The 21,917-nt window shown below is 37.7% G+C and overlaps 1 protein-coding gene across 4 annotated transcripts in view; it reads left to right on the top strand.

The window, feature by feature from the left end:
- LRBA (LPS responsive beige-like anchor protein) overlaps positions 1-21,917 on the top strand; it is a 435,866-nt gene that overhangs the window by 316,753 nt on the left and 97,196 nt on the right. For all 4 annotated transcript variants that reach the window (XM_052772257.1, XM_052772239.1, XM_052772249.1 and 1 more), the window contains one exon: positions 19,482-19,634. In XM_052772257.1, the coding sequence (XP_052628217.1) occupies positions 19,482-19,634 (153 nt within the window). The remainder of the gene's footprint in view (positions 1-19,481; positions 19,635-21,917) is intronic.

The following is a 21,917-nucleotide window of genomic DNA, read 5'->3' as shown; positions in this document are numbered from 1 at the left end:
GAGAAAGGCAGCAGTGGTAGACAAATGAAGTATTTTGTTTTTAAAAAGGAAGAAAAAGAGAGCCAAGAAATTATGAGGTGAGTTTAACTACAATTCACAGAAAAATACTTACGCAAATTATCAGACTGTTTAAGTACCAGGACGATAACAAGGAGACAAGCAAATGAAACGTATATTTATCAAGAAGAGATTATGTCAAAGCAATCATAGTTTCTGATGCAAAAAGGTAACAGACCTTATAAACACAGAAGCAGATGATGGTCTTAGTTTTTCACATTGTCTCATGAGTGAGCTGGGAAAACTTGGTCTAAAAGAATCTGCTGTATTTGGAGGATAGTTACCAGTGGTTCATTATTAAAATTGAAAGATGTATTGAGTAGAATTCTTCTTGATAATAACAGGTCAGGCCTCAATTTCCATTGATTTTGGATTGGAAGGTACTGAAAGTATAATGGAATTGGAAGGACTTCTGGCAGAAGGGAAAAGGTTTTGAGAAAAGTGTCGGATGAAGTTTATTAGGGAAAAGTGAGAATTGTAATTGTCAGGCAGATTCTCATACAGTTAGGTACAAATATAACACAAAGAACAATCTGCTGTGCAAAAAAAAGATGTAGGGTTGTAGTACATCACCAGTGCATGTGAATTAACAATATTGTTGTATAACAAAAGGTTAGTAACATTTCCTAGAAGATACATCAACAGGACATAATATAACTTTCAAAATGTATGAAATAAATCTTCAGCTTTGCCCAGCTTTGGTAAGGCCTTAGCTGGAGTATTACATCCCTAGTTGTGGCCTGGTTGGAGAGAATCCACACTGGAACAATGATAACAATGCAAAGTCTTGAAAATAAAATGCAATGAAAGATCGAGTAGCTATGCTTGTTTTTCTTCTAAAGAAGAGAAGACTGAGGAGGAACTTAAAAGTCTTCCATTACATAGGGACTGCTGCAAGAAAGGAAAAATCTCTGCTGCCCGTGCTGGACAGAATAAGAATTAATGGGACTTAAATATCAGGGAGATTTCAATTAGATGTGAAAGTAACCTTTCTAACAGAACAAATAAAACGGATGAATGCTTCCCTGGCAATTAGCGTAGTGAGGGTTTTTCAGAAATGCTTAGATATCTTTTGGAAATGATGTATGTGCAAGCTGGTACTGCCTTTAGAGGCATTCCTACTGTTATGGATGGCCTCTTGAAGTTGCTTGCAGATTTCTGAGTCTGTGAATTGTCATGAATTGCGTTATACTGCTGTGAAGCATCTGAGTGAGTATTAAGATTGACTAGAGGAGTCTGTTCATGAGACTGTATGAGCAGCTGGGAAGGGGAATGAGATAGGATTTCTGTAGGACATGTTGAAAGAATTAGGAAAGAAAAAGTTTGAAAATGCACAGAACCATCTTTGTTGGAAATACCTGTATCCCCAATATTTCACTACAGCTGTGAAAACCAAGTTTCCTGATACTCAGTGTTCTGCTCTACTTTACAAGTGTTTGAGAAATGCATGGCTGAAGTGTCCCATATGCCTCTAGAAATTTTCTACATGCAGAATTGCAACGTGTTAGCTTACTAGTGCTTGAAAGTGTTTAGCTGACACATGCATCAAAGAGCCTGAATAAAGTAGATTATGATATGCTCCTGTAGTTAATGGTAACATCATACTGTATACATGCTTGTAAATAGAATTATTTACTAACTAATTAAGAAAATTAAATTAGATATTGCTGTCATGATGAAATTAATGACGGAAGTCTTACTTAAATGGTATGTTTTGTGTTACTGTTTTCATACATCAAGAATTTTGGGTTTTTTGATCGTGGGTCGATTTACAAGACACCAGGCCAGCTGGCAACAGATGGGGTACACCTGTCTCAAAGGGGGAAAAGGATCTTTGCACAGGAGTAAGCAAGGCTCATAGAAAGAGCTTTAAACTAGATTTGAAGGGGGAAAGGAATAAAACCAGGCTCACTAGAGATAAGCCTGGGGACAGCATGTGAATGTTTGAGGGATGGTGTGCTAGTGAGGTCCTTCAGTCTGCCATCTCAATGGAGGTAGGGGATGGAGATCCATGCGGCAGCCAAGGCACAAGGGTTATTGATGTGTTAGAAACCATGGAAGCACCTGAGAATGGTCACATAGGGATTAGGGCTTCTCCCCCCAAAAAGGTGGCAGGATCAATAGCCCAACTGAAGTGCATCTACACCAATGCATGCAGCATGGGCAACAAACAGGAGGAGCTGGAAGGCATTGTGCAGCAGGAAAACTATGACATAGTTGCCATTGTGGAAACATGGTGGGATGACTCGCACAACTGGAGTGCTGCAATGGATGGCTATAAACTCTTCAGAAGGGATAGGCACGGAAGGAGAGGTGGTGGGGTAGCCCTCTATGTTAGGGAGAGTTTTGATTGTCTGGAGCTTAATGATGGTGACAATAGGGTTGAGTGTTCATGTGTAAGAATTGGGGAAGGCCAACAAGGCAGATATCATGGTGGGAGTCTGTTATAGACCCCCAGCCAGGATGAAGAGGCAGATGAAATATTCTATAAGCAGCCACAAGTCGTCTCACAATCGTTAGCTCTTGTTTTCATGGGGTACTTCAACTTACCAGATGTCTTCTGGGGTAGTGCTTATTGCCAGCTGGGGTTAAACCACAACAATGCCCATCCAAGCCATGAGCAGCCAGTTTCTCCAATACAGTACAGCAGAGGCGAAACAGTCTAGGAAGTTCCTAGAGTGTGTGGAAGATAACTTCCTGATACAACTGGTAAGTGAGCCAGCTAGGGAAGGCACCCCACTGGACCTGTGGTTTGCGAACAGAGAAGGACTTGTGGGTCACATGGTGGTTGGAGGCCGTCTTGGGCATAGCGATCATGAAATGTTAGAGTTTTTAATTCTTGGAGAAGTAAGGAGGGGGGTCAGCAGAACTGCTACCTTGGACTTCCGGAGGGCAGACTTTGGCCTGTTTAGGAGATTGGTTGACAGAGTGCCTTGGGAGGCAGTCCTGAAGGACAAAGGAGTCCAGGAAGGCTGGACATTCTTCAAGAAGAAAATCTTAAAGGCACAGGAGCAGGCAGTACCTGTATGCCGAAAGACGAGCCGGCAGGGAAGAAGGCTGGCCTGGCTGAACAGAGAGCTTTGGCTGGAACTCGGGAAAAAAAGGAGAGCTTATGACCTTTGGAAGAGGGACAGGCAACTCAGGAGGACTACAAGGTGTCGTGGTTTGACCCCAGCCAGCAGCTAAGCACCATGCAGCTGCTCACTCATTTCTCCCTCCGTGCCCCCCCGCAGTGGGATGGGGGAGAAAATCGGGAAAAGAAGTAAAACTTGTGGGTTGAGATAAGAACGGTTTAATAGAATAGAAAAGAAGAAACTAATAATGATAATGATAACACTAACACTAATACAATGACAATAGTAATAATAAAAGGATTGGAATATACAGGTGATGCACAATGCAATTACTTGCCACCCGCCGTCCGACTCCCAGTTAGTCCCTGAGCGGCGATCCCCCCACCCCCACTCCACCCAGTTTATATACTAGATGTGACATCACATGGTATGGAATACCCCTTTGGCCAGTTTGGGTCAGCTGCCCTGTTTATGTCCCTCCCAACTTCTTGTGCCCCTCCAGCCTTCTTGCTGGCTGGGCATGAGAAGCTGAAAAATCCTTGACTTTAGACTAAACATTACTTAGCAACAACTGAAAACATCAGTGTTATCAACATTCTTCTCATACCTAACTCAAAAACATAGCACTATACCAGCTACTAGGAAGACAATTAACTCTATCCCAGCTGAAACCAGGACACAAGGGTGTCGTGAGGTTATGCAGGGAGAAAATTAGAAGGGTCAAAGCCCAACTAGAACTTAATCTGGCTACTGCCATAAAAGACAATAAAAATGTTTCTGTAAATACAGCAAAAGGAGGGCTAAGGACAATCCCCAACCTCTATTGGATGTGGGGGGAAACATAGTGACAAAGCATGAGGAAAAGGCCAAGGTACTTAATACCTTCTTTGCCTCAGTCTTTAATAGTAAGTCCAGTTGGTTTTGGGGTACCCAGCCCTCTGAGCTGGAAGACAGGACCAGGGAGCAGAATGAAGCTCCCATCGCCCAAGGGGAGATGGTTAGTGACCTGCTACACCACTTAGACACACACAAGTCTATGGGGCCAGATGGGATCCACCCAAGGTTATTGAGGGAGCTGACAGAAGCGCTCACCAAGCCACTTTCTGTCATTCAGCAGCAGTCCTGGCTAACCAGGGAGGTCCCAGTTAACTGGAGGTTATCAAATGTGACACCCATCTACAAGAAGTGCTGGAAGGAGGATCTGGGGAACTACAGGCCTGTCAGTCTGACCTTGGCGCCAGGGAAGGTTATGGAGCAGATCATCCTGAGTGCCATCACACGGCACGTACAGGACAACCAGGTGATCAGGCCCAGTCAGCAGGGGTTCACGAAAGGCAGGTCCTGCTTGACTAACCTGATCTCCTTCTATGACAATGTGACCTGTGTAGTGGATGAGGGAAAGGCTGTGGGTGTTGTATACCTGCATTTTAGTAAAACCTTTGACACCGTTTCCCACAGCATTCTCCTGGAGAAACTGGCTGCTCATGTCTTGGATAGGCATTGTCGTGGTTTAACCCCAGCTGACAATAAGCACCATGCAGCTGCGCACTCACTCCCCCACCCCCCAGTGGGATGGGGGAGAGAATCAGGGAAAAAAAAACCCTAAAAACTCGTGGGTTGAGATAGAGACAATTTAATAGGACAGAAGAGGAAGGGAAAATAATAATAATGGTAGTAGTAGTAGTAGTAATTACAATAATAATAGCATATACAAAACAAGTGATGCACAAAACAATTGCTCACCATCCACTGACCAATGCCCAGCCAATCGTGAGCCGTGGTGCCCCCTGACCAACTCTCCCCCATTTATATACTGGGCATGATGTAATATGGTATGGAATACCCCTTTGGCTTGTTTGGGTCAGCTGTCCTTGCTGTGTCCCCTCCCAGTTTCTTGGGCAGTCCCAGCCTCTGCTGGCAGGGCAGTATGAGAAGCTGAAAAGTCCTTGATTTAGTATATACATTGCTTAGCAACAACTAAAACTTCGGTGCGTTATCAACATTATTTTCATCCTAAATCCAAAACACAATGCTATACCAGCTACTAAGAAGAAAATTAACTTTATTCCAGCCAAAACCAGGACAGATGTACTCTTTGCTGGGTAAAAAACTGGCTGGACGGCCAGGCCCAAAGAGTAGTTGTGAATGGAATTAAATCAATTGGCAGCTGGTCACAAGTGGTGTTCCCCAGGGCTCAGTACTGGGGCCAGTTCTGTTTATCAGTGATCTCGACGAGGGGATCGAGGGCACCCTCAGTAAGTTTGCAGATGACACCAAGTTGGGAGGGAGGGTTGATCTGCTCGAGGACAGGAAGGCTCTACAGAGAGATCTGGACAGGCTGGATCGATGGGCCAAGGCCAATTGTATGAGGCTCAACAAGGCCAAGTGCAGGGTCCTGCTCTTCGGTCACAACAACCCCATGCAGCGCTACAGGCTTGGGGAAGAGTGGCTGGAAAGCTGCCCAGCAGAAAAAGACCTGGGGGTGTTGGTTGACAGCCGGCTGAATATGAGCCAGCAGTGTGCCCAGGTGGCCAAGGCGGCCAATAGCATCCTGGCTTGTAACAGCAATAGTGTGGCCAGCAGGACTAGGGAAGTGATCATCCCCCTGTACTCAGCACTGGTGAGGCTGTACCTCAAATGCTGTGTTCAGTTTTGGGCCCCTCACTACAGGAAAAACGTTGAGTTGCTGGAGCGTGTTCAGAGAAGGGCAACCAAGTTGGTGAAGGGTCTAGAGAACAAGTCCTGTGAGGAGCGGCTGAGGGAACTGGGGCTGTTTAGCCTGGAGAAAAGGAGGCTGAGGGGAGACCTTATCCCTCTCTACAACTACCTGAAAGGAGGTTGTAGTGAGGTTGGGTTTGGTCTCTTTTCCCAAGTAACAACCGATAGGACAAGAGGAAATGGCGTCAAGTTGCGACAGGGGAGGTTTAGATTAGATATTAGGAAAAATTTCTTCACCAACAGGGTTATCAAGCATTGGAACAGGCTGCCCAGGGCAAGTGATTGAGTCACCATGCCTGGAGGTATTTAAAAGAGATGTAGGTGTGGCACTTGGGGACATGGTTTAGTGGTGGACTTGGCAGTGCTAGATTAACGGTTGTACTCAATGATCTGAAAGGTCTTTTCCAACCTAAACGATTCTATGATTGTACGAATATGTGCAATTGAAGCAGTAACTTCCATGGGAGACAATCCACGGCCAGCTAGAATGTTTTCTTTAACTATCTTGCACGATGTATGTACATGCGTGCATGCATGTGTGTATTCAGGAAGGAAGGAGGAGGAAGACAGGGGAGGAGTTAAATGAACGCAGATCCCTATGGTTTTGATCCCCAACAGGGGAAATGAAGAGTTTCCAGTGTTTTTTCTTCCTTTAGAGTTCCTTTCCCACCTATTTTACAGTCAATAAATATTATGAAACATGACACCCATAAGTTTTAGACTTACTCCCTGTAATCTTGGAGTATCATTCTCTCTAATAAGTTTATGATAGTACTTTCTCATGGTCTTTCCTGAAAGGACTTAGTGCACATTGTTTGCTATCACCTTGACGTACAATATTGTAGTTAAGCAAATGCCATTTTCTAATTCAAGTTGAGCTCTGAAATGATTTCCTTATAATTCTGGACTAGAAAGCTGTTTCTGCATCACCAGGATCAAAGGGATGATGTCTATAAAATTAAAGGAAATTAAAGAAAGCCTATGTCAACTACTGTTATCAATGGAGTTCTTAACATTTCTAAATTATACATTAAGAAAGAAATTGTGTATAGAAAAGCTGTCTAGTTTATATCCACCTCCTTTTCAAAAGATTAAAATACCAGAAGTTACATTTTAACATCTTGTATTGTAATGTACTAGAAATACTTGATGTTAGCCAAACAAACTTTTTAAAAAATAGATAGCCTTATGTTCTTTCAATTGTTTCCAGAACTTGGAAGATGCTGCTTACTGGCAAGAGCTAGTGTGATTTCCTTGAAGTTTGCAATTTGCAAACACTAATACATTAATGATTATTCAAAGGTTATTCAAAAGCCTTTGACATCTAATTTATTCATTCTTTTCTAATATCAACATGTTTTTGGACTGTCTTAATTTGGTCCAAGATTTTGTCCAAAACAGTATGTGATTTTCCTTTTAGCTCCGTGTGTGTAAGAATGTATTGTGTAAGCACAGCTCATGCCTGTCTGTGAAGACTATGTATTTGCATGCAAAATTAAGATTTTATCTCATGTCATTTTTAAGAAAATTAGGCACTTAAGGGGGCTTTGCTTTTTTCACAAAATGTTTAATAAGAAATATATTTTCTTGGATTTTCATTTAAGAGACATTGTCATGTGTTACAATGTGGTTATCATCTGTATGCCTATTATAATCCAATGGTAACTGAATGCAGCTAGCATATTGGAAAAGATGTTTTGTTTTGAGAACAATTTTCATTGTTACATTTACATGAAAATTATGCAGAGCTGAGATGAAAAATAATAAGATCATTTAAGTAAAAAATGGCCTTCTAGAAAGTCTTCATACAGAGATCTTTGTATTATGTTTTAACCTTTCATCTCCACAGGAAACAGTTTTCTATCTTTAACAAAATTATGAGATACATCCTGAATGTTGTATTTGCAGCAGGCCAGTCAGTTTGCCTGAGTGATGAAACATTTAAATGCATTAAAGTAATGAGGAATTTCCCTTTTTTATTTCATAGGTAGGCTACATTTTACTGCTCTGTCCAGTATTTTTTAACAGATTTCTTAACTAAATTCTTCAATCTTTCAGCTTCCCTTTCCAGTGTTTCAAGTGGGGTTGCTATATGGCTTTTTGGGCTGAATATTAAATATTTTTAAAGTTGAAAAGGTCTACTTGTGTTAAGGTATTATTAATTTCATTGCGGTCTGTTTGAGGCTGAGCAATATGGAATTAAGAAGAATGTCAGTATATGATTTAATTATTAAACTATATATTTACAGGTGTTTGTTCTGCTGTGGATGAGTATTCTGACAAAAGTAATTGGCTAAGGTCAAACTTCATATGAAATATTAATCCATTTTTTTATTTCAACTTTGAATTTTTCTTGTGTACTTGTTCTGAAGCAGCTGACTCCTTCAAAGGTGGATGCTATTCTAGGTGTGACAGGGAGGCTGCCGCTTACTTAAGTGCAAAATAACTTGTCCCTTTTAAAGACAACGTAGAGCTTGTTTGTGTTCAACAGTAGATTCACTCTGGGAATAGCCTTATGAAGAAGAAAATTAATTTAGCTATAAAAGATGTCTTCGTAAGTGAGATGTGGGGAACAAAAATAATTTCAGGGGAGTCACTAGTTAGCTAAGGACTTGAGATAGATTGAATGACTTAAGGGAGAAATCTCTTGAAAATGTAGGTATAGATGGACATGGAAATAAGTTTGCTGAAGTATGACTGTCCATACCATTCAATCCATGGGAAACATGGTAAAAAACGTTTATTTCTCAACAAGTTAAAGGGTTGTAAGTCTTATGTTGTGTTTCTGATGGGCTGAGAACATAAATGTAGTCAGCACTTGTGGCTGATTAAATAATATTAGGTTTTTTTGATCATAAGCTTTCTGTGATTCCTGCTGATACTCCTACAACTGATAAAAACCTAGCAATTTAATGCATTGATTTATAGAAATACCCAGGATTTGGGAAACCACTTATAAGGCCTTGAAAGTGGCAGGCCAAAGTGAATGATACTGTATCTTTGTATCTTGATACATAGGGAGCAGGGGGCACAAAGGAAAAAGAAGGGTTTTTTCCTATTCCAGCTGAAAAAATTGTGAATTTTTAGTCCGTTGAGCTGATTACAGGAAATGATTTCTCCTTGCTTCTCGTGTGAAGAGAATGAATGCAGTTATTGATGCTTGCTGTCCTAAAATTATTGTTAATCTTAGTTGGAGGCATCATATATTACAAAGAGGACTAACATGAGCTAGCTTTGGAAGCAACACTTGTTGGCTGGTATCACCTCAACAGAGAAAGCTAAAGCATATGTGTGGTCACAACCAATCTTTGTCAATATCCTGTGAAAGCCCTGGATTGATGATCAAAGCAGGAAACTAATGCTGCACTGTAGTATAACCTTTGGTTGAACTTTTCAAATTTTGATTTCAAGAGGTGATATGTTGCATAAAATTTAATTTCCTAGTTCTTCCCTATTCATTTATGTAAGCAATACAAATTAAAAATCCTTCAGAAGTTTGCTAGTGTCTCACTACCACTCTGGCATTGTTATTTACTAATTAGCTTAGCAGTGTTCCCTTTAAATGATTAACCATGTGTTTGTAAGTTAAATCATCTGCACTGAAGAATATTAAATGTATTTCAATTCTGTGAGAGTACCACTAGTACCTTTAAAGTACTAGACAGGCATGACCATTAACTAATTTAGTTACTTCTTAATTTACATTATTAGTGCAAACAATCCTGGTTAGTTTTGTTCATACTGTATAAAAAGCAAACATGGATAGCCTGGCAGTGTTTAACAGAAAAACAGTTCAGTTTGGGGCTTGGACTAAGTTCTGGAATACAGAAGTTAAGTCTGTCTGTTCTTCTGTGTTGCTCTTTTTCTTTGATGAATGAGTAGATTTGCACATACTTGTTCAGAAGCAGTTGTTATTTCTGGTTTGGTAGCTAACCTGTTGCAATAAGTTTATTTATCATTATGTTTACAACAGCATAATTGTTACCCATGTTGCTCTTTGCATGTATTTTCTCTTTTCCAAGTGTACTTTGCTGATTTTTTGTTTTTTAGTACCATATATACAGTATTTCAAGATTGTCTGAAATTTTCATGCTGTCATCCAAACAGCTATGTTGCCTTCTTAGTGTCATCTGGAATTTTATTACTGCACCTTCTATGCCAGGTCATTAATGAGATTATTGGCTGGTATTAGGAGCAGGGCAGACCCCATTACCATGTCCTCCCAGTTTGACAGTGAGCTATTGATAACTGCTCTTGGAATATGGATTTCCAGCTTGGGTACTCCCACATTATTGTAACCTAATCTCATCTCCATTTCTCTGCTTTGCTTATAAGAATGTCATGGGAGACTGAGACAGTCTCAGAGGTCTTTCTCAAAAGTGAAGCAACATCTTGCCTCTTTTTCTTTCACCATCCATTATTGCAGTTATCTTTTGAAAAGAAGATTAGATTGGCTTAATGTGATTGATTTTTTACCATTTCTAACGAAGTTACGGTCACTACTATAGAGTTATGTACTGTTCTTCATGCCTTTCTCTCTACTGCTTTGTGTGTGTTCCTTTTTCATGTGCTTATGGGTTGGGGGTGGTGGTGGTGCATTTGATAAGTTTTGTTTAAAAGGAGATGCTAGAAGACCATAAACTTCCAGAAAATATTAGTAAGTTCCAATTATGCTGTTCCAGATTGTCCCGTCATAAAATGGGTACTAATTTATGAAAGTTAATCTTGTGATATGAGACGTGTCAGTGACAGCTATTGTAAGGCTGGTGTGATGGTATTGAATATCTGAATTCATATCTCATACAGATATGTTTGGCAAGTTATGATCCTTTGTCTTGTCCTAAGGTTCTCATAGTATAGAACAGCTTAATTTTTAGGTACAGAAATGCCGTTTTGGCAAGCTAACTATATAAATCTCATTAGCATCACATTGTTTTGGACAGTTTTTCTTTAAATCAAGCTTCATATTTAAAGTCTCTTTGAATTGTAATAGTATTAAACAAGGTCTGCTCTAACGTGTAGATTGTCTTGGGCTTCTAGGAGTGTACTAGTGTTATAAAGTGGGTATCTGGTGTATATAAACACTAGTGAGACTGGGGGAGAATGGGTTTGGCCAAGATTCTTCAGGAGTGTCCTTGGAGGGGGCAGCTTGGGAAGCAGGAGAATGCTAAGAAGACATGATTTCATTATGAATAGGATACCAAGATTAAGAACTAAATTATAACTTAAGTAATAATCATGGGTCTAAAATGTTGTCTCAAACCATAGACTGTAATAAACAAAGAGCTCTGAAAGTAGCCCTCTGTCTTCTCAATTTTCATCCATTTTCTAATTCTTTGCCTCTAAGTCATCTCTATGCTAATGACTAAAGCTGATCCTGGACAAAAATGTTTTTTAATAAGCAACCTATGGAAACTGACAGTGCCAACTTTGAACTAGAGTTAGCCTGTGCTAAAGGAAGGGTTTTCCTGGCCATAGGACATTCTCAAAATCTATTTGAAGCTATCATATGGCTGTTATGTACTGTTCTTCAGGTTTTGTAAATTGTTGTTAAAAGGAATAACGAAAATGTTGGCTACAAGTATGCAATATTTAACAAGATTTGTTGAGTTTTGGTGCCTTGACTTCTTAATTAGGTAGTTGCATTAAAATATAGCTAATGCATCTGATTAACATTATTGAAATATTTAAAATTAAAGGAACAGTTGCAGTAAAGTAAAAGCAAAATTAAATCATGTAATACATGAATCTCATTGGACAGATGCTCAGATAATTGTATAATGTGCCCACGTACCTCAGTCCTTTACTATTTCTTAACTTTTCTTCCTTTCCAGTACATATTTTGAGTGAAATAACTTTCAAAGCTTACACAAGTCAAAGCTATCCAGGCTAAAGTTTTCAGTTGTGAGTTCATAAAGGCCTATGCAAAACATTTATTAAAAAAGAAGAAATCCATTGATTTCTGATAAAGAAATTATACAGAAATCCAGTCATAATATGTCCTGTAATCGCATGTCTTTTTCACATGCTTTTACTGAAAGAAGCGCATCCAGGGAAACTTTTGAGTATTCACAGGAATTACTAAGTCCTCTTTTTATTAGACTGTTAAACCTGCTCCTGTCTGTGGGTCCTGACGTATTTTATCCAAACAAGCACAAACTGTACAGAAAATCTTTGTTATGGTAGACAAGTTAGATCTGTAACCAAATATAAGTAGAATATATCACAAAATTAAAGTACTGGTAGAGTTACCTGCAGTCATAGATACTGCTTAGTTTCTGTGGCTGTTGCGTGGATTACTAAGTCATTATTGGGTCACATGTATTCAAGATGGATTTTTGTATTCAAGATGGATTTTTTTCTTTCAAGCATGAGATTCTTCAAGTCTTCAAGAAGACTTGAGAATCTGGACTCCATCATTGAATGTTATTAAGGCAGGCATTGGGAAAATTCTGTTTACCTAATGATACATCAGGTTTTGTATGTTTGGTAACGTTCTATAAAGGAAAAAAAAATCATTCTCTGCAAGTACTAGAACAGACGATGCTTTGTCTCCTATGGATTGGCTTCTTGCAACTGATTGACTCATTTGTCAAAAAAGCTGTAAGCCTCAAATTAAGAATTTCTCAGTGATGGGACATTTGTTACGATGCCCTCTCTGTGTAGCTTCTGTGGAGACTACTAAAATGTGAAGTTATGCTGCACTTACTGGGCCCCTCAAGACACATATGTATAATGGCTCTACTTACCTGCTTATTGTTTTTTAAACTTGTAGGAACTTAGTTATCTTTATAAGCTGCTGTAAAAGTTGGCTAAAATTGACCAAGAAACTTAAAATGTTTTTGGAGGAGATGGAGGTTGCTGTAGATAGGCCAGTGAGCACATGTGAGCTGCAGGATTGAATATGACTGATTGAAAGGCATGTTAAGCCATACGGCTAAACCTCAGTACTAGAGGCAAGAAACTCTAGAGTTCCAAGCTGCTGGAACATTCAGAAACTGGAGGATGATAAATTTCGTGACTTTCTTTAAAATATATATTAAAAAAAAAGTTGAAGCTCTGCAAAATGGCAACTCATGCTTATTGAAACAGGCTGCCTAACATAAGCATGCCTAAGACACCCTGTAACCTGATAAGCTTTTCTACATATGCTTTGCATTGTTTTATACTTCTCCATCTAATAGACGGGAGTTTCAAAAGTTACAAGGAATAAAGTTGCTGCCAAACTGGCAACATTACCTTTGTATAGGAGAAATTTCATGTCATATTAGTAGCAAGGTCAAAGATGTCCAAGAGCAATGACTAGCAAAATTCAGAAGCAGTTACATAGTAATTCAGATTTTTAACCATAAACTGTATGTCTGGTGTAGCAAAGCTTTTAACATATTTAGGATGCAGATCTTTGGTTTTCATGAAAGGTTTGTTTTTCTGTAAAATTGTGCGAAGATCCATAACAGGAAAATACTTCTCTGAGTAAAAAAAAAAAAAAAAAAAAAATTTCTAAATTCAGTCAGAGCCATGCATAGTTATCTGTGGGAATTGCAGTAGTTAAAAATACAGACATCTGGGTGTATGGATCAGAAAGTTCCATCTAATATCTGTGGTCTACTTCTTTTATGCCCAGCCATAATAGTGTTGAAAATGAAACAAATACTTTTAATATCTGCTCCAAACTTTTTGTGTAGCTGTTGAAATAATAAACTTCAAGTAAGTTATGGACAAATTTGCTAAAGTCCAAAGGAGAATGACCAGAGATTTAGAAAATGAGATGAAGTTGAAGGTTTTAGGTTGTTTACTTTGGAGAAAAGAGGAACAAGGACAGAAACATGAAGTGGTTTTGGTAGTGGCAGTTGTAATGCTTTTACCCTGCTGGGGATTTTGGCTGGCAGGCATAGTGCACTTCATTTCACGGAATCATAGAACAGCCCAGGCTGAAGGGACCTTGAAAGATCATCTGGTCCAACTTTTCGTGGGAAAGGGAGCCTAGATGAGATTATCTAGCACCCTGTCCAATCCCATCTTGAAAACCTCCAGTGATGGGGACTCTACCACGTCCCTGGGAGGTTTTTCCAGTGGACAATAATTCTCACTGTAAAGAATTTCTTTCTTAGATCGAGAGGAATTCTGCTGTATACTTCATGTTCCGGTGTGCCACCATGCCATCCTTCGTGCTGATGTGTGTGCTGCCCGTCCTTAGTGCAGGAGGGGAATAGTGGCCAGAAAGTGCTGGTGGGAATGGATCTTGCTGTCCCTGAGGTGAAAGCTGCTCCTACACATTGGTAGGTGTAAAAAGGGCAACTGCTGCTTGTATTCAGTCTGAATAAGACAAGAAATGGGCTCCAGTTGCAGCAAAAGCAGACTAGATGTAAGGAAGACCTTCTAGGGGGGTGAACAGATGAAGACCAGAAATTTATAGGATGCCCATCATTGAAAATTTTAAAAGAACAAGGCGGAGAAACATCTTTCAAGAATAACTGATTATAATTGTCTGCATGGAAAGGTGGACAAGATGACCTTTCAAGGTTTCATCTGGACATTTTTATAAGTCAATATAGTCCATTTCACCCCCAGTTAACTTAAAAACAGGAGGAAAAGAAAGTAGTTATATATACAACTTTTTTCCTCTTTCTCTGTCACATTAACCTGAACTACATATTACATAGTGTATAAATATGGTCAATAAATACCATTGCATACTTTTACATATATCCTCAGTAAAAAGTAAAGTAATTTTGTATATATATAATCCATGTATTGACTAATAGGATTTAAAGTGCCTTAAAGATGCATGTTTTATGCAATAAAGTATTGACTTAATAAAATCTACTTATTGATCAATAATGAATCAATTACTAATTGTGATTATCATATATTTCATAAATCTGCTAAATAAACAGCTGAATTTTTTATAATTTTCTTTGCTTAACTGTAAATTACCAAAGATTTTAATATTTTTTTAAACTAGAAAATATTTGAAATACAATCTCTTAGAACTTTAGCAGGTTTATTAGACATTGACAAATTAATTTCTTCATTAATTCAATTTAGAATTTTAATGGAAACCTGCTGAAGGCTTCTTACAAGTTGGGAGAATTTCAGGCAATGTCTTGAGGCAATTTCTTAGTTCTGCAAGAAATAACACACATATAGCAGATGGAGGGAAACTCATGCATACTTAGAAATTATACTTTGGCACAGTCATGAAAATGATTACGTTGAAGTGTGATGAAAAAATGAAATTTGTATTAATTTAATATATTAGTATATATTTTTTGAATGCCATTTAAGTCTCCTAACAGAGGAAATAAAGTGTGGCAATATGAATAAAACCCTAGACTTCTAATATGCATTTTTATTATTCTGTTTGACAGGTTATATATAGGCTTAATATTGCTTAATGTGATTGTCAAATAATTTAGTTTGAAAATCTGGTATCTTAGAAATGGTTTAATATGGTTAGGGAATCTGTGTCACTGTTTCTACATACCTTTGCAGATCATATAACTCTGCTTCAAAATGCATCTGTCTATTATTTTCTAAACAAAAGAAAAGAATGAAATTTCATTATGTTAAAAAACAAAGTATCCTGTATAGATTTTTTATGCATGGTGGCAAATATGAAAATAAATCACCAGTGTTAAACTGGCATTCTGTTGATATTACTTGTTTGTAAAAAAATCTTTTTAGTGAAGTTTCCTTAGGAATCATTGTTTCCATGCAGTAGAGGGCAGCTTTTGTTAGAGAAAACTTGTTATTTTAATTATATGCAGAATTTTATAAGCATTTTAATAAGAATCTTGATATGGCAAATTTTATCTTTAATTTTTTTTTTAAATATACCACTATAAATACTGTGTGTTAGATTCACATTGATATTCACTGTGAGCTCTTTCATCAGTTGTAATGAAATCAAAAACATGGCAGAAGGAGTGAAATACTGCTTATTAGAAGGATGTCTGTGTCTACCCTGCAGAACGGGTGACTTCCAACACAGAGGAATTTCTGAAACTAATTTTCTTGCTAAAGCAAGAGCTTCAACAAATCATACAGATGTTTTTGGTTTTCTGTGAAATCATATAAACAAAACAAATGTGGGACAATTTTACTGTTTCTGTACATGTGCTGAGTGCGTAAAATTTCAGAAGAGATTCAGTAGAATTAGAAAAAGTGTGAAGGCAACCAAAGTGGTTAGTCAGAAGGGAAGACCTCCAGAGGGAACAAATCAAAATTGACTAGAATCCTTTATCTTGCAAAAAGAGACCACTGAGGAAGAGTGTGACAACAGAGGTCTACAGTATCCAGAAGGGCATATAGAAGAGTGAATAAGGAATTAATATTTACTGTTTTTCACAATATGGGTACTCAAACCAGCCACTGGAACTGTTAGGAAGCAGTTTTAGAATAGCCAAAGGAAAAACCTTTGCAGACGAAACTACAGTGTGCAACCCACGATTAATGATTTTAAAAATCAGAAGCACAGATTAGTTCAAAACCATTTATCTGTAAGAAGCTGACAGAATATTTGTGGAAAGACTGTATTTGCCCTGTGTTAGTCTTCCAGTTCTTGTCACTGTTCCAGGTGAAATACTAAATGGTCCTCCAAGTCTGGCCCCTCGTGGCTGGTCCTGCATCTTCATGTGGTATTTGCGTGAAACTACAAGTAACTCCTTCCTCCCCCCCTCAAAAAACAAGCAAAAAGTGCATTAATTAATCTTTTTAATGTTCTCAGGTGTCCAAAAAGTTCCGTTAGTAATGGAGTTACGCATGTGGGTCAGCATCTGCTGTCTTAGTTTCCATCTATGCATGTGATGTGGCTATTTTAAGAAAAAAGAAGACCCCACAAATAGAGTTGAGAAGGAGTGTAAAGGACTGCAGTTACCAAATACATGAAGAATATTCGTAAACTTGATAAAAATTAAATGTTTTATTATCAGGTTTATTCGCCAGTTTTAGGAAAAACTGTTGGTCTTTAACTAATGTTGTCATTTTCACCTGTTGTAAAGCCATTGGTGCTAAATACTACTCAGTTAGAATGGCCCAGTGTATCTGTTTGCACTCCCTTTCCCCATGTGTAAATATTAGCACATGGTCAAGATAAGAAAATCAGATAATAAAGAAGCTCCTTTTGTAAAAATGTATCATTATGGTGACAGTGAAAAACTTTATGAAAACTCATTGCTGGAATAATGAAGTAACATTTTATGAAAAGTTTCTAATAGTCAAACTAACAGAAGTTACTGATAATTTTCAAGTTTCCAGGCAGCATATTGTTTCTGTGTAATCTAATGAAAACAATGTGTGTTCTAGAAAGCCAAATGTTTTCTGATCTTGAAAGAAACTAATGAATAGCTGTACAGATATATAAAAAAAAAAAACAAAAACATCAGTAACATATGTAATGAGCTTATGTTTTAAGTATTCAGAATCATGGTATGGTTTCATATTTGTGGTGCATGCCGCTATCGAATTAATAGTCTATGCTTTTTCTTTGTTAGTTTCTGTCTGTGATGATAAAAACTACAGAAACTTCAATGTTGGAGTACCTTCTTTTTTACAGACCTTTATCCTTGCTGCATTCTTGTTCTTTCACATATACAAATAAATAGTTTCAAATCTCTTTTTATCAAGTACTTGTCAAGCATTTGGTACAGAAGTATGTTTTTACCCTGCCTAGTTAATTAAGGTGACTGTAAACAAAAAGATGTACAATTCAAAGCCAAGCAGTGTTTCACACAAGGATGGAGGTGATAATAGCTTAATTCCTGCTTGATCTTTCCTGTCTTTGCCCGGGCTACTTCGGATTGACCTTGTCCGCAATCTGATGACCTTCCTATTGCACTCAGCCATTTGGAAAGCTGCTCATGCCATAGCTAGCCCTGAGGGGCTATCTGGGAGACCACTGATCCATTGACCCATGTCAAGACTGGGTTTCAGATCTGATCGCCTGAGCTTCTGATGTAGCTACATACTACACCCACTGTAGACAAAGCCAGTGGGGCAGTCTGATTTTTTTTCTACTTCTTAAGTGGCACGCAGTTTGCACTTGCAGTATGGAAGACCAATTTTACACCAGTCATTTGCTATGAAATACACTTCCTGAAGCAATTACACGTATTGATCCTTTCTTTACAAAGGAAGTAAATTCTCTAATTTAGTGGCTCAATTTTTCTAAATCCATCAAAATGCCAGGTTTATTGGGTGTATTTAAGTCTCAACATCAAGTTCCACAAAAAAAAAAGCATCTTTAAAATATATTAAGGGCAAAAATATATATGTCTTAATAGGCTTTTTTCTATTAAGTGTTTTGCCAGGACTTTGCAGACATTTATAAAAGTGTATAAATAAGGTTCTAATCACATTAACTTAGATAAGTTTATGTATATCCTAATGCATATCTTACAAAATAAATGACAACTTACAAAGCTGCATGTCTGTTTGCAAAACAGGGAAACACTCCACTTTTCTAGGAGAAATTCCTTATTCTTTTGAGCTTAATTTTGCTTCCTAGCATGTTGTGTTCAATTCTGCACTAGAATGTGTGTTCAATTATGCACTAGAATGTACCATTTTCTGCTTTTAAAAAAATACTTTGTTTTTCTCATAAGACTTGGAAATTACAATTCGTTTGCTGTTACGTGCTTGCATTTTTTCCTCAACCATGTTTAGTGTAGCAGGCTCTGCCTGCGTTAAGTGTGAGGGTGGGCCAGCCATGGAGGTGTTAAATGCTGAGTTCCAGTCCTGTTCAGCACTGGCCTGTAGAGCACACTTAAAGCAGTGATGATCCTGACAAGGAATTTAGTGCATGTACAGACCTTGTAACCATGTGAAATGCCTTCCTTTTTTTCGTGTGTGTGTGTGTGTGTTCGTGCGTGCATGTGTGTGAAATTATGCATGGTTCTTCCCTGTAATTATAGACTCGACACATAATTGAGTTAACGACCTTTCAATGAAAGAAAAATATTGGTTTGATTCAGCTTTGACTGTGTGGGTTTTTTCTGAACATGTGGTATAACTCCAGGAATTTTAGAATTTACAAAATTATTTCTGGGCATTGAACAATCTTAGATAATAGCCTAAACATTAAGTTCTTAGACCCTTTATGCTAGAGAGAATAAGAATATAACTGGGTTTTACACCTTTGTAATTAATATATATGGTGCTACTTTCATCCAAACTATAGACTGCCATTTGTGCATTAGCACTTTAAAATGTGGATTGTATTAAAATTTGAAAGAAGCAGTTTTCCCAAACTTCTTAACATCCTTGGTTGTCTGTTGCTTTCCACTAAATATTATTTGTACCATGTGATGTTCATTACTTTAGTTTTATAAGTTTCTCTGTGCATAATATGCAATCAAAACCAATATTATGACTTTTTTTGTTTTATGGCCTGTTGTGTCTTAGTTCTTTGTTGTGTTAAAAGCATCATAAAGTTTTATCATATCTAAAGGTTTAAATTTTAGAAAGTATGGAAGAGGGGATTTCCCCCTTCTGGAGGGGAGGGGGATGTCTGTGGGAGGATTTTGTATATTCTCTTTGCCTAATGCCATTCTAATAATTATTTTTTTAACATGACAAAATGCATCCTTTAACAGAATTTGTAACAAGGCATTGTTTTTCATTTATCTACAGGAACTGATTCCTGAATTCTATTACCTCCCAGAGATATTTGTCAACAGCAACAATTACAATCTGGGAGTGATGGATGATGGAACAGTTGTGTCTGATGTTGAACTTCCACCATGGGCCAAAACACCAGAAGAATTTGTTCGCATAAACAGACTGGTAAGACGGCTATATTCTATTGTCTGTCAAGTAACATTTATCTTGCAAAATTCTTCTGAAATAATTTGGCTCTTTGCTTGCAATATATAGCTGTTTATATTTTACATAGGACTATGGCTGAAATGATCTGAAGAAGTATTATATTTACAAGTTTGGGAAGAAAAAAGGCATATAGTACTGCTCATTCTTTAGAATTGCTCAAAAAAGTTTGAGTGTGGTCTAAATACACAGGAGATCTTATCCCACTTGTATGTCAGCTCTTGTGGTTCTAAAGAGCTAATAAAATCATCACTTTACGGAAGACTTGAAAAAGCTTGTTGAATCATAGAAATATTTCTCACTCTGATTTTAATTTTAGTATCCATTTAACTCCAAAGATCAGCGAATGCCTCAGGAAAGTTGGTTGCATTTTAAATCTTCTCTCACCTCTTCCATGTCTTGCATTAAACTGATACTTTTCAGAGAGTTTTTTACAAGAAAATAAAACTGAATTCTCCTTTGCCTGCTTCATTCCCCAAACCTGTATCACTGTTCTCTTCCCCGTTTTGGAAACTCCTGTTGTTAGCACTGCCTGTCTTCACTGTGCCCTCCAGGCAGTGGTACGAATTAGGGAAGAGCTGTTACAGTATCATTGTTGGTGTTTCAGCACATTCACAAAGCTATTACATTAGGCTGTTCTCAAAATGAAAGGGTTCTGCATCAGTGGCACTCTAAAATAAATATCTTAGAGAAGCTTTTTTTAATGAAACTTGGAAAATGAGGCTGCAGTTTTCATGTGGTAGTCAGCTAACAGGGAAATACTGAATTAAGTCATGGAAACTCTCAAAAACTTTTCAGATACCAGGCTTAGACTTGGTAATGTCCTGATATTCCTAAATTAGAAAATGGGGATTGAGAAAGTTCTGTTGTTGGCAGAACATCAGACCTCATATTCATAAAGTGGCAGAACAGTCACATCAGAAGCAATCTGTGATTTAGAAGTTATCAGAATGCTTTACACTGCACTTTTGCTGGTGACATGATACCATGGTCTTCAGAAATGTTATTTGGCCTAGATTTCTGCAGGCAATTGTAGGGTGCCCCATAATAATCACAAATTATGTTAGGTGAATTTAGTGTTTTGCTTCATATAGAAGCATGTGCAAATGTTATTTAAACAAGGCATGAAATACACTAACATTTAGCAGGACTACTTGGCAAAACATATTCAAACGCAACTTTTGATCTTACAGTTTTTGCTGATAGGTAATAGGTTAGGGAGGTAGCCTGACACCTTTTTGAGCTTGGTACGTGTTGGTGATTCAGGATAACCTGAGAAATTAAAAGCTGTGTTCTTAAACAGACTTGCTAAAGGCAGCCTGTGGCCTTGATCTCTCACAACTGTGGTATTTTAGCTTTTGCATAAAATATAGTTCTCAGTCTATTAGTTATGGATCTGGCGTTCCCCACAGTGAAGTTATTCTCCATCTCCTGCTTCCTGCTCTTCTAAGATTTTAGCTTTTAATTTTCTTTTCCTCATTTCTAGCCTTGGTGCCAGGTTTTTCTCACCCTCACCTCTCTGTACACTCTGACCTACCCTTCCCTCATCCTTCCATCATTTCCCAAAGCCTTTGCTGCTAGTGTCTGCCTTTCTTGGAGCTCTCTTTGATATCTCTCACTTGTGCTATATTCTCAGGATAAAGTGCTTCATCAGCAGGAAGCAGCTGCGTTTTGATTATTATTGTTAAACTCTTGGGCACAAAATGTAAAATCCCTTTAAAGTCTTCTCTTAGAGAGTAATGATCTCATTCAATATTCCAAATGTATTTTTTTCTTTTTATGTACAATCTACAATAAGCACATCTTTATTTTGTTAAATCCTGAAAACAAGAAGTTCAGAACGCTCTAGAATGAAGTGCTTGTTACATATCCAAAACTTTCATTTCAAGAAAAAGTAATCTGAAAACAGCAGCACATTAATTTTTGTATATTTGAATGATGAAGATTAAAATTACTTTGTAATTTCCTTAATTTCACTCAGCATTTCTTATGAAACTGAAATATATTTATTACCTAAATATAATTAGTGTTTCCTTCTCATATACTTTTCCCCCCAAGTAATTATTCATTAGCGATTGTGACTTTTGAAACTATTTTAATCAAAAAGACTTTGCTAGTAATCTGCTTGGCTTCATAACTTCTGCTGTGAAAGTAGACCTTGCAGTACAACTTGTCAAATGTCGTATTAAAAGAACATGCAAAAGTTGCCATAAATTAGAGTTTTTCAAAACAAAGAATTTTTAC

The sequence above is a fragment of the Harpia harpyja genome, chromosome 2 (genome assembly GCF_026419915.1).
Source record: "Harpia harpyja isolate bHarHar1 chromosome 2, bHarHar1 primary haplotype, whole genome shotgun sequence".
NCBI classification, from domain to species: Eukaryota; Metazoa; Chordata; class Aves; order Accipitriformes; family Accipitridae; genus Harpia; species Harpia harpyja.
This window is presented reverse-complemented; position numbering and strand designations above follow the sequence as displayed.